The 13,942-nt window shown below is 37.5% G+C and overlaps 1 protein-coding gene across 1 annotated transcript in view; it reads left to right on the plus strand.

Moving 5' to 3' along the window:
- Positions 1-13,942, plus strand: part of Golgin245 (Golgin-245) — a 374,519-nt gene that overhangs the window by 143,045 nt on the left and 217,532 nt on the right. Inside the window, exon 5 of the mRNA XM_068226026.1 lies at positions 246-401. Within this exon, the coding sequence (XP_068082127.1) occupies positions 246-401 (156 nt within the window). The remainder of the gene's footprint in view (positions 1-245; positions 402-13,942) is intronic.

The following is a 13,942-nucleotide window of genomic DNA, read 5'->3' on the forward strand; positions in this document are numbered from 1 at the left end:
GTTGGGAATCGGATCTGGAACCAGTATATCACTCTAGAGACTGAACATTACACCAGGGTGGTGGTTAGAAAAGCTATAGAAAAGCCTTTATTTAATATGACTTATAGTGACTGAATGTGTTAATAAGTTGATACATTTTCCCTCAATTGATGGCTTTTATCGTTGTGGTGTTTTCTCTGTACTTAGATGAATATGAAAACGGGAGAGGATATTTCTAATAACCATGATTTGTAATCTGATTTCAGAATGTGCTATTGGAATGTCAAGAAAAATCTTTGCGACGTATCAGTGAACTCAAAGAACAGTGTGCACTTGAGCAGCGTGCTAAGGCTCATCTGGAAGAAGCTTTAAGAAATGACTTAGAGGAAAAAGATCACCTAATTCAGACTCTACATACTAAGGTACACTCTTTATATTATATATAAATTTCTGTGTCTGTTGAATTGAATAAAATTAAATATTAAAAAATGAGCGAGTTGGCTGCACGGTTCAAGTCACATAGCTGTGAGGTTGCATTCGGGTGATGGTGGGTTCCACCCCCATGGTCTGTAACCCTGAAGTGTTTTCCCATGGTTTCCCATTTTCTCACCAAGCAAGTAGCCTTACTTAAGGCCACGACCACTACCTTCCTAGTTCTAGCCCTTACCATTCATGTGCTGCCAAAAACCGTTTATAAACTAGTGTGACATTAAATAGATAACAAAACAAACAAATATAGGAGCTATGAATGAGGATACGAATATGTACCAGCATAAACTAAATGACAGGAATAACAGAAAGAAGATGCTGGGATAAACCTGGAAACACAGAAGAACAAGGAGACACTCCCCATCTTCGTTCACTGCCATTTTGAGATAGATTGCATCTCATCTCAATCCCATTGCTTCTACATTCATTTCTTCCCGGCCTCCACTGAGCTCGTTTCCACCTCCCAGCATCAGTAGGGAAACAGGCGTCCACACTCATCGAGGAGGGTGTTCTCGGCAGATCTTCAACCTTTGTGTGGAAAGTATAGGATAAGGAATTCACAGCAATGAATTGAAATGAGCTATTAGCCAGGAAATCTGTAAACTCGGAAACAAGTAACTGCCGTCGCCACCGCCGATAACAAAGCAGAAAGATACAAACAGACGGAAGAAGTAACAAACAGGTATATACAGATGGTAGCAATACAGGGCAAACACTGGAGAGGAAAAGAATCCAACAGGTTCATATTAGTTATGGGAAGGAAAGAAATAAAATTAAATATACAAAACTAAGTATGAGGATAGAAACGTAAAGGATAAACATTACGGTATATCAGTATGGGAAAAGGGGGCAACAGGAAGGAAAGATTAGAACAAACTTCAAAACACAGAAGGACAAAACTAACTCCACGACAGTGGTAAGGCTTTCCTCAGTCTAAATTTTATACTCTCTTTGTATCTATAATAACACAGTTGAGAAGGTAAGTAGCAATGTTGGAAAAATGGAATAACTTTTTCAAATCAGATTTTAAAATTTACATCAGACTTTCTACATTTTGTCATTAATTCCTATTTAACCTGAGTGGTGGACCCTACATGCTTGAAATTTTTTTTTATAAAGTGTATATTTTGGATAAATTAACTTGATATGCTTGTTTATTACATCTGTGTATGAAAATTGGCAATCTTCAACTGACAGTTTTATTTATATCAATTTGTAGTGTTAATATTAGTGCACCGAGCTCGATAGCTGCAGTCGCTTAAGTGCGACCAGTATACAGTATACGGGAGATAGTAGGTTCGAACCCCACTGTCGGCCCTTTCCTGTCCCATCGTTGCTATAAGAACTATCTGTGTTGGTGCGACGTGAAGCAAACTAGCAAAAAAGAAAAATATTGGTGCAGTATAGAGTTACTGCAAAAGATATTGTAATTAAAAACGAAATTGATATCCCATAGAAGAGATTTAAATAGTATTAAAAAGCTTTCTGTAATTTGCCAGGCTGAGTGGCTCAGATGGTTGAGGCGCTGGCCTTCTGACCCCAACTTGGCAGGTTCAGTCCTGGCTCAGTCCGGTGGTATTTGAAGGTGCTCAAATACGTCAGCCTCGTGTTGGTATATTTACTGGCACGTAAAAGAACTCCTGTGGGACAAAATTCCAGCACCTCAGCGTCTCTGAAAACCGTAAAAGTAGTTAGTGGGACGTAAAGCCAATAACATTATTATTATTATTATTATTATTATTATTATTATTATTATAAATTTAATACCACATTATGGTACTACATAGTGCAGCTCTTTGGCTGAGAGGCCAACTTTGAGGCCTTCGATTCAGGAGGCCCCGGGTTTGATTCTTGGCTGGGCTGGGGACTTTAACAGTGTCTGATCAATTCCCCTGATATGAGGACTGGGTGTTTGTGTTTGTCTCAATCTCTTCATAGAGACACAACATTCCACACTACCGATTACCACAGAAACCTGCAGTAGTGAATATCTCTCTCTGCATTGGGTTGGCATATTGAAGGGCATCTGACTGTAAAATAGGGCAAAGTCTACTTGTGTGGCACATTTTGCACCCACAACCCCATCAGAGTGCAGGAAAAGTGATAACAGATTATAGGCTGCATACCCTATCAGATTACCTGTTGTTACGTGTTTAACTGTTTTATGAGAACTATCAGTCTGAGAGCTTTCTCTGTCCCTAATTTATTTCTAATTTGTGAATGCACTGCACCAAAAATAGATAAATATCTTTGTTTCCCTGAATGCAGAATTGCAGTCTTCATTGTCCTGAATATAACTATATTTTTAAGTAAGAGTCTTTTTAAAAAATATATATATAATCTTGTAGTTAGTGCATGCATTGCAACAAGCATGTGCGCTACCTCCTGGCAACCTTTGTGAACAAACAGGCATCAGTTGCAGCTGTGTAGCTAACCTGTAAGCTGAACTGTGCATCTTTAAAATGTTCAAGATTATTGAATCACCCGTCACGTGTGAGATACGGTCTGTAATATGTTGTTTTGAGTGCAAGAAAGATGTTGGCTGCAGACATTCGTCAGCTTTGTGAGGTGTCTGGTGATAATGCAATGAGCGAAGGTAAAGTGCAAAAATGGGTAAGAGAGTTCAAAAGTGGCCGTGAAAATGTTCATGATGAAAAGCGCTCAGGTTGAGCATCTGTGATCACAGAAGATTTGGTGGCTGCAGTAGACACAAAAATTCATGAGGACAGAAGATTCATGATAACCACTCTCTCAATGGATTTTCCTCAATTGTCTAGGTCTGTACCCTATAAAATTGTGTCTGAAAACCTAAACTTCAGGAAAATGTGATCTCGATGGGTACCCAGTCTCCTCACAGAAGATCACAAATGAAAGAGATTGGCCACCTTTTTGACTCGTTATGCCCAAGAAGAGGATGACATGTTGAGTCGCATCATCACATGAGATGAAATATGGGTTTCCCATGTCACCCGTGAATCCAAGCAACAGTCAATGGAATGGCGACACTCAACCTCTCCTGTCAAGGTCAAACCCAAACAAATGCTGTCACAGCACAAGATCATGGCTACTGTGTTCTGGGATAGGCGTAGTGTTTTGCTGGTGGACTTTATGCCATGAGGAGCGACGATCAAGCCTACTGAACAACTTGACCAAACTCTGACGTATGTTTCAGAACAAAAGATGTGGCATGCTGTCAAGTGGAATTGGCTTCTTCACAATAACGCAAGGCCTCACACTGCTGTCCAGACTCGGGAGCTGATTAACTCTTTCAGTTGGGAAGTTTTGGATCGCCCACTGTATAGCCCTGAACTTCCTCCAAGTGATTTCCACAATTTTTGGCAGCTGAAATGTCATCTTGGCGGGCAGTGCTTCACCGACAGTGAAGAAGTGAAAACGGCTATGAACTCTTGGCTGTCGGAGCAGGTGACAGTCTTCTTTAAAGAGGGATTTCCAAACTTAGTTTTAAGGTATGACAAGTGCCTAAGTAAATAAGGTAACTATGTAGACAAATAAAGATGCGTGTGTAAAGCCTAACGATAAATGTGGTTTGAAAATAAATTGTTTGGTTGTTTTTAATTAAAAACAGTTTAATTAAAAAACAGCCCTGGTATTTGTCTTGAATGGTATTTCCTGAATGCCATAAAGGCTGAAAGAAAGACCATGAAATACATTTATTATTCTGAAACAAAATTGACACATTTGGCTGTTCATAGTCTGAAATAATGACCTAGCACTCTCAGGTAATCCAGTATCAAGGCCCCACACCTCTGGCTGCTCAGAAGCATGTGACTGAGGCATACAACAATTAGGCCACGCAACACATGCCGCAACGAGAGGTAAGTCTCATATAACCTATGCCATTTGACTAACATGCTCTCTCCTTCAGTCCATTAATTTTATCTAATTTTATCATTTATCAGGTTAAGTTCATGGACACCACAATGAATTGCGAATTTATACCAGCCACAAATTAAGAATGTGTCAGTTTTAACACTATCTTCATGTGCCGTCCTGACAATGTCCAACAGCATTTCGGCATGATTTTAACAAGCACTATGGGAACATTTCATTTCATTTACGTTGGTTGATGTGGAAACACCATCTAGCAGTTCTGCATCAGCTGGTGGTTATTTACAGTGGTGTCCAGTGGCTTGCATGCTGCTAACACCACTCAAGTAGATTTGGGTGATTGATGATCTGACTACGAAGCGACATTTACCAGTTCCCTTTTTGCAGTTGAAATTGTACTAACAATTCTATGAATATTAATGCAGGAACGAGTCTGGATGATGAGCATACTCCAGAATTTAGAGCCTAATTTATTTTTCAAATTTTACACTTAGTTCATCCCAGATTTTAATGTCAATTATGTGTTTGTACATTTCTTTTTATGTCAATTGTGTGTTTGTACAGTTATTTAGTTGTTAGATGTATTACATTAAGGCTGAAGATGGCCAGCCAAAGCTGAAACTAGTCCCTAGTTTATTAATGTAATTTAATAATATTGCATATTATAATATTGAAAAAGATGGACCATTACAACATTAATTTAATAATTATTATTGTAGGGAAGATATGTCAGTGCACATACCACCATGTTGTGGGCGCTCTTCAGCTTGACAAGGAGGTCATAGTATGGAATCCATTAAAGAAACTATTTTAAATATTTTCAGACAAGTCAATACACGATCAAGTAACTAACTATTATGGTCAAGTTTATCAACAGCATGGAATCCATGCATTAACATACATGAAAACATCCATTGTCATGTTATTTTTATTCCTACAACATGGGATAACACAATAAGAACAAATAATAATGACATATGGCCTCCGAAGAGGCCTGGTACAGGTCTTTCGAGTTGACACCATATATTTACAAAAAACAATATAAATATGAGTCTCCACCTTATCAATACAGTAAGGTGTAAGATCTCAACAGGCAGCTACAAAGAATGCACGGTTCCAACACCTTACATACTGTACCTTGTTTTTACAACATATACGCTTCCATGATAAAATCAACGTGCATCAAGATGCATAATTTCAACACGTTCTGACAAATGTCACCAACTTAAAACATCACGACATACGAATGGAAAAACATGCTCCATTAATATATTCAAGATTTCTAATAACTCCAACATTAGTAGCTGCCTAAAATATCTCCAGATATATAACTAAGTATTACCTGATCTGCAAGCGGATTATTCAAATACTTACCTAACCGTTTTTTACATATAAATATTTTTACGGACCCATTTTATCGGAACACTATATCTAAGACTGTTGTGAAAAATTCGTCAACCCCATTTATTCCAAAACAATGTACATATAGCACCACAAATGTAATGTGTTTTTAACCAGGCATATATGGCATACATATACCACTGTTTTAGTTATATGTCCATTTTAACAGCATTATTTAATGCCTATACTAAGCAAATAGTTTTTATTTAAAATTTTTTTAACCCTATTCCAAGACTCAATCAAGAATAACAGGCTTTATAAACTGATTTTAGCATCTAAGATATATGCCAGTAAGGTGTTACATTGATATTTCAGTCAAAAGTGTTCAAACCAATGTCCTACATTTTCATATGACTAATCAATAGCCAATTTGTGTAATTTATGAACCAACTTTAAATGTATATTGTTAAACTTGCCACTGTTGATTTGTACAAATGTATGTATATTCCACATTGTATAACCCAAAAAATTGGATGGTAGTAGCATAAAAAATAACATGTGACTTCATGGATGATGCACACTAGTTAATCAACTACCTTCACACTGTGTGCTAAAAACTCAAAATTGACACATACAATAGCCCAAATGTACCAGACATACCAACATTTATGATCGGTTCAAATGAATTAATTTAAGCTTTTACCACTACATGTGATGTTTTTGTAAAAAATACATTTTTAATGCATGTCAACTGAAGATGACCCCTTAGGGGTCGAAACTAGTCTTGACTATATTTACCAGCTTAATGTAAATTAATTTTGTATTGATAAGGTGGAGACTCATATTTATATTGTTTTTTGTAAAGTAATATCTATCAATATGGAAATGAAACTTATAAACAACAGTTGACACCATATAGGCGACCTGCGCATCTGTGAAGATAAAGCCCTACCTATAATGAATTCTAATGATGAAGAAGGCATGCACACCCAGCCCCCGATCCATCAGAATTAACCAATGCAGGTTAAAATCTCTAACAGAGCTGGGAATCGAACCCCGGACCCTCTGGACTGAAAGCCTGCATGGCTAACCTTTTAGCCATGGAGCCGGACAGTAAGAACAGATGTTAGATACATCAAAAATAAAATTATGAAAAGTTGTGGCAATAGGAAGCATAAGATCTGTAGGGAAATTCTTGTCATTTCTCAAACTGTGTTGCTAATTTTAAATCAAATGCCACGCAGAAGTTATACAGCGTAATAATTCTGGTCTGAAGTGGTAAAAGCAGACCATAAATAAATTCTCGGAAAATGTCCAATAAAATTTAATTCAGGGAAACTTAGCCATTCCCTGGTCCTAGTGAATTAATGGCAGCCTACACAGACTGCCGCACGCACACGTGCGCACACGCAACACACACACACACACACAAATATACATATATGAAGACTGTGGTAATATATACATCTTAAGATGGTGGTAATATTAAAAGATACCTATGTTTAAAAACTGAACACATTTTGTGTTGTTATTGAACAGTCTCCACAAGTCCTATGGATAGCCCATAGGTGGCACACACAAAAAACAACCTTTAGCAGATTGAATTAGAAAACTGAAAAATACAATAATAACAAAAATTAATATATATAAATAAACACATGTTCAAAATTCAGTCTCCGAAAACAGAAAGAAAACACTATGTAGCCCTAGCGGTACCTTAAAATTTATCATGTCACTCATTTTAATAAAAGGGTCATGTTTGTAACTGATTTGTTTGAACATTCGGAACAGGTACATGTAATTGGCACCTAGCCTGTACACTTTAGCTTTGTTGAAAATATGAAGACATGTTCAAATGACAGCAGTCCACAACTTAGATATGATTACAGATCGTGAGATAACAATTACCTGTCTCTCAGTAGACTAGAGAACACATGAATTAATAAATAATTAAATATTTACAAACTCCTATAAATAGCAAGACTCTTCAATATCAACAACAACAACAAAAAACCCTGGGAAATAAAATGTTTCTATGAAAGGTACATAGCTTATAGTTCCTCTCTGATAAGTAATTATAGCAAGTTTTAGTCAGTTCTGTGAACAGATTGTTTAAAAGGTACAGGATTCCAGAAATCTTTCTAAAAAGAAATCATACTCATTTTTTATCATATCCACCGAGCTCGATAGCTGCAGTCGCTTAAGTGCGGCCAGTATCCAGTAATCGGGAGATAGTAGGTTCGAACCCCACTGTCGGCAGCCCTGAAGATGGTTTTCCGTGGTTTCCCATTTTCACACCAGGCAAATGCTGGGGCTGTACCTTAATTGAGGCCACGGCCGCTTCCTTCCCACTCCTAGCCCTTCCCTGTCCCATCGTCGCTATAAGACCTATCTGTGTCGGTGCGACGTAAAGCAATTAGCAAAAAAAAAAAAAAAAAATTTATCATATCCAGAAGGATATGAAATGCCGGCCCCACAGTGTAGGAGTAACGTGCCTGCCTGTTGCCCGGAGTCCCCAGCTTCAATCTCCTCCTTAATTAGGGTACAGCCCCAGCATTTGCCTGGTGTGAAAATGGGAAACTATGGAAAAACCATCTTCAGGGCTGCCCACAGTGGGGTTCGAGCCCACTATTTCCCGGATGCAAGCTCACAGCTGCACGCCGCTAACCGCGCGGCTTACTCGCCCAGTAGTAGCTAGTGTTTCCTCTATTTGCGTATCTGAAAACAATTCTTGGGCAATCAGAATGGCCTTGGTATCTTGCTCATTGGGAGAATCTGTTACATGTTTCACTGGCTGAAAGTTGTCACAGTAGTAAAACAGGCATCAAACCACATTCTCCACCGTGTGATACAAGGCTGAGGTGGTAATGCAATATCAGGTGCTTGGGATTTTAAACGTTCCCTGTGTGATGTAGTCTTTAATATAGTTGGGTTTTTTTTGTTTTTTTTTCCTGGCGGTTTTACATCGCATCGACACAGATAGGTCTTATGGCGACGATGGGATAGGAAAGGCCTAGGAATTGGAAGGAAGCGGCCGTGGCCTTAATTAAGGTACAGCACCCCAGCATTTGCCTCGTGCGAAAATGGGAAACTATGGAAAACCATCTTCAGGGCTGCCGACAGTGGGATTCGAACCCACTATCTCACGAATGCAAGCTCATAGCCGCGCGCCTCTGACCACACGGCCAACTTGCCCGGTTTTAATAAAGTTTGCAATATGCGTATTGCTTAGTGTAATGTCTGTTACCTCCCTACAATTTTTATTTATAAATATAGGCTTGTTTCCTAGGTGTAGTATCGTCAACTCAAGACCAATAATAAACTCTAGTAAATACTCACCTCTTGCATTGCAGTTCATGCTGCCCCATGCTGTGTGGTGTGACTTTGCATCTGCTCCAAGGACTAGGTGTTCGCCTTTCCTCTTTGCATTGCAGATTAGGTTCTCAACTTCTGATGGAAGCAGATTAGTTGAGTCATATGGGAGTATTGAATTTTGGCTTAACTTCCTAAGAATTTGGATTTCTTATAAACTTAAATATGTTTGGCTACTGTTTTTACTACTCCTTTTTCCTTCTCTCTCTCCTCTTATCATTTCTCCATACAGATTGTTATTCACTATTCTTCAATCTTCTCATGTACTGCATCAAACTGTCCAGTTTCAATTTTTCTGCAAATTATAATGTCATCAGCAAATAACATTGTGTAATTCTCTATCTGTTGGTTTTACTTCCCTCAAATCATCCATCACAATCATAAACAGTTAAAGTGACATTATACTTCCTTGTCTTAGTCCAGTTTCAATCTCGTATCTTCCTGTTTTGCCCTCTGTGTCTTGATTTGACTGCAATATTGAAAATACATTACTTCTAATATTTTACTGTTTCTTTTTCACTACCTTCCTGTACTAAACTTTCCCAAACCTCTACTCTGTGGATACTGTTGTAGGCCCTTTCAAAATGTACAAATGTTACCATACCATTTCCCTACTCTTAATGCTTTCCATAAAAGCAAGCTTGTCGTTTTACATGGCAGTTGATTCGGTGATCATAACCATCGGACACTGAGTTTTATATGGAATCCAAATTACAGGGACAGGACTTTTCATTTCATAATCCGTCGTTTATTGGTTGCGGTATTAACCATAGCTGCCTCGGTAAGAAGCTAGGGATGATATCACTTGGTTATCATGTCTGTGCTTTTCCATTCTTTGTCTCTCAGTGAAAAATAGTCTTCATGGTAGATCAACTTCTTGAAGTTGCATCTCCATCTTTTCTCATATTCATCTTTCTAATATTGTTTCTATGATGCTGGTAACTTGGAATACTTTTGTGATTCTTCTATAACACGTATGGGCAAATCCTGAACCACTTGAAAAGTAACCCACAAAACTAGCAAACACCACATACTTCAGGATGACCAGGTAGAAGGCAGCACAAATGGACAATGCATGCATTGGCAGTTCCTGATTCTTAGACTAATACTGATTATGGTGTATATGTAGCCTACTTAGACTAACCGAACAAGTTGGCCATGTGGTTAGGGTGCAAAGCTGTGGGCTTATATTCGGGAGATAGTGGGTTTGAACCCCTCTGTTTGCAACCCTAAAGATGGTTTCCCATGGTTTCCCATGGTTTCCCATTTTCACACCAGTCAGATGCTGGGACTGTATCTTCATTAAGGCCATGGCCACTTCCTTACCATTTTAGCAGAGTCCAGCAGTGGTGTTCCGAAGAATAATTGATGCACTCGTTAGAAAATCATAGGAAATTATAAAGTTTATACAAATATTTACATTGAAACAGTCGGGGGAGAAAGGGCCAGATACTTATACCCTTTCTTCCCCGACTGTTTAAATACCCAGTGATTTTACGCACTGGTGCCGACTACTATGTCTATAAACTTATATTGTTTAACTGTATCACCAGTGAACAAAATTTTTCTTGGTTGCTTAATTTTTCCCATTGTAATGTATCTTAATGTTTATAATTTAATTACTATCAGATACCTGATTTTTGCCTTGAGGAGGTAATTTGACTGATGATGCCCTCAATGAAGGGCGAAACATGTCTCAAATGGAATTAATAATAAATTCCTAATGTTTAAAAATTTATATGTATTGAATAGGTGACACATTAAATCCTTTAGCATTCTACATTCAGTATCTTCAATACGGACAACAATAATTTTTATCACTTGTAAGTGGTATAGTCTGAGCTGTCAGTGGAGGGATGGCGTGGAATGACATCAGTAGACGAATATGTTTGAGTGATGTCTTTAAAAGTAGGAAAGATCACAGTATGAAGATAAAGCTGGAATTCAAGAGGACAAATTGGGGCAAATATTCGTTTATGGGTAGGGGAGTTAGCGATTGGAATAACTTACCAAGGGAGATGTTCAATAAATTTCCAATTTCTTTGCGATCATTTAAGACAAGGCTAGGAAAACAACAGATAGGGAATCTGCCACCTGGGCCACTGCCCTAAATGCAGATCAGTAGTGATTGGTTGGTTGGTTGATTGATTGATTGATTGATTGATTGATTGATTGATTGATTGATTGATTGATTGATTGATTGATTGATTGATTGATTGATTGACAATATATGAATGTATTCCTCCTATGTGCTTTTTATTTCTCATGGTGTAGTTAAGTTTGAATCATTGTGTTTTGGACATATGCTGCTAGCAGAAATTGCACAGATTTACTGCAGTCTAGAAGTTAATGGAAACAAGAGAGGTCCACCTATTCAATACCATATAATGTTATAAGAAAAATTATAACATTTCATTATACTCGGTACCGGTTTCGATGCTGGTGTGCATCATCATCAGCCAAAAATAAGAAAAATATACATAGACAAAGTTACAATAAACAATGCATAAAGTACATACAAATTTTACAGAACTGACAAGACCTAATTAAAAACGGGATCCATAAACATTAACCTATGACTTAAACTTAGAAAATAGCACCAACTGTCTTAAAACTATGAATATACATCCTCTTGATAAAAGTCCTCTGAATCTAAAAACATTAAACCATGTGCGAACAAAAACCAATGTTTCACTCTCATAAAAGTCCAAGAGCATAATTTTTAATTTTGTAAGAACATATGTGTAAAAGGTTTACTTGCTAAACATTCACTGAGTATTAGAGTAACCAGTGCAAGAATTAAGAGACAATTTTTCTATTGGTTAAAAATGGCTGTTATTAAAATAACACAACCAGTCAAAAGACGTAAATTCCTATTTTACATGATAAAACATATGTCTTCTCTAACATAGCCGCTTTCTTTAAGTATTAGATAACAAGATCTTTTTGATGAAAAATATTGGCGGACGCCGTGTTTCCAGGGTACTGTTCTCGGTTCAAACTAGGACCTGAAGCAAGTAAAAAAGAAAATAATATCAAGAAAGGCTTTTAAAAAAAATCTTGTCGTAAAAATTTACGTGAATAAGAGACTCACCTCTGGGAGCGTAATTATTATGTGTTATTAGACGTTAGGGAAGACACTGAGAGCCGCAAGACACCGTGACCAATGCACCCGCATTGGAGGGGGAAGCAAAACAGGGGAGGCACTGAGAAGGAGTAGGAAGGGCCCAGAGCCAATGGCAATGAAGAAAGGAGGGAAGAGGGAGGGGAATTATGCAAGGCAATGCGGCGAGAGGGCGTGGCGTGAGAATGTTTTTTGTATGTTATGAAAAACTAATTTGCTATTGGACGCTTTTCTAAGTCTGAAAAACGCTATCAAAAAGTCAAACAATACTCTTGGTTTCTCAGAAATGTCATTAAGATTCAAACCTGCATTAAAGTATTGGTCCAGGTGAATAAAACACCTCTCAGTGATGTCAAGTAAAGTACTTTTATTAATAACCTGTAAGACTGTAAGATCCTGATCAATGCTAGTAAAATTATGTTGAAAATCTTTCATATGCTGCCCCATTGCTGAAAACATATTGTACCTAACGGCATTAACGTGTTCCGCGTATCTAATTTTAAAGTTACGCCCTGTTTGTCCAAGATAAGAACTTCTGCAGTCATGGCAGCATAATCTGTATACTCCAGAACTATGAAAAACATTATTTCTATTTAATGAAGTGGAGTTATGCAGGATGTCAATACTTCTATTATTAGTTCTGTAAGAAATCTTAGTGTTATGTTTTTTGAAGACGTTGGTGATGCTGTGTATTTTATTTGTAAAGGTAAAAGTCGAAAAATTATTAACTTTGGGTTTTTCTCTCGAAAGGGTGGTATTAGGACGGTACTTAAACTTGTTAACAATTCTGTCAATGAAAGCATTCTTAAAACCATTGTTTCTAGCTATCGCCCGGATTAAATTTAATTCTTTATTCAATTCTTTTTTGACATAGGAACTCCAAAGGCTCTGTCAACCAGACTATTATATGTGGCATTTTTATGGGCCTGAGGATGGGAAGAATCGTTCCTGATGGTGATAGCAGTCTGAGTAGGCTTTCTATAGATATTATATGAAAAGGAAGAAGGTGAACGAGTAACCGTTAGGTCCAAAAAATTTAAACGATTATTATTCTCGGATTCTAAGGTAAACTTTATATTCTGATCTAAACTGTTAAGATTGTCAAGAGTAGCTTTTGCTTCTGTGGACCGTTCATCTAGAATTACGAAGGTATCGTCCACAAATCTGGCCCAGAAATAAATATTACTGAAGGTTAAATTTTTGCTTATAGCATTATTTTCTAAGTGGTCTAAGTAAATCTCTGCCAAAATCCCAGAGGCCGGTGACCCCGTTGCCAGACCATTCTGCTTATAAATAGTATTATCAAAAGTAAAGTAATTATTTTTAATTAACAAGTTAAGAAGACTCAAATTTAAAACTTCCAGTTTACTTAGTTGACTATTGGCAAGAAGATTCTTCTTGATGATAGGAAGAAGCTCCTTGGTACTTATACTGGGAAACATGTTAACTATATCGAAAGAATGCATAGTGTGATAAGGACGAAGAACAAAACTATCCAATTTATTAATTAATTCCGTGGTGTTCTTAATCGAGTCGTTCGAAGAAAACTTATAATTTTTAGCAAGAAACGTTTGAATAAACTGCGCTAGCTTGTAAAGAGGACTGGGCCTGTAATTTATAATAGGTCGAATGGGGACACCGGCCTTGTGAATCTTGGGAAGTGATCTCGCTGTCGGCAAACTCGGGTTCATGGTTATTAACTTTTATTAACTTTTGTTTTTCTTGTTCCGTAAAAAGGAAGGAGGAATCCTTCAGGATTTGTTTTAGCTGTCTTTGAATGATTTGTGT

Source organism: Anabrus simplex, chromosome 2, assembly GCF_040414725.1.
Source record: "Anabrus simplex isolate iqAnaSimp1 chromosome 2, ASM4041472v1, whole genome shotgun sequence".
NCBI lineage: Eukaryota > Metazoa > Arthropoda > Insecta > Orthoptera > Tettigoniidae > Anabrus > Anabrus simplex.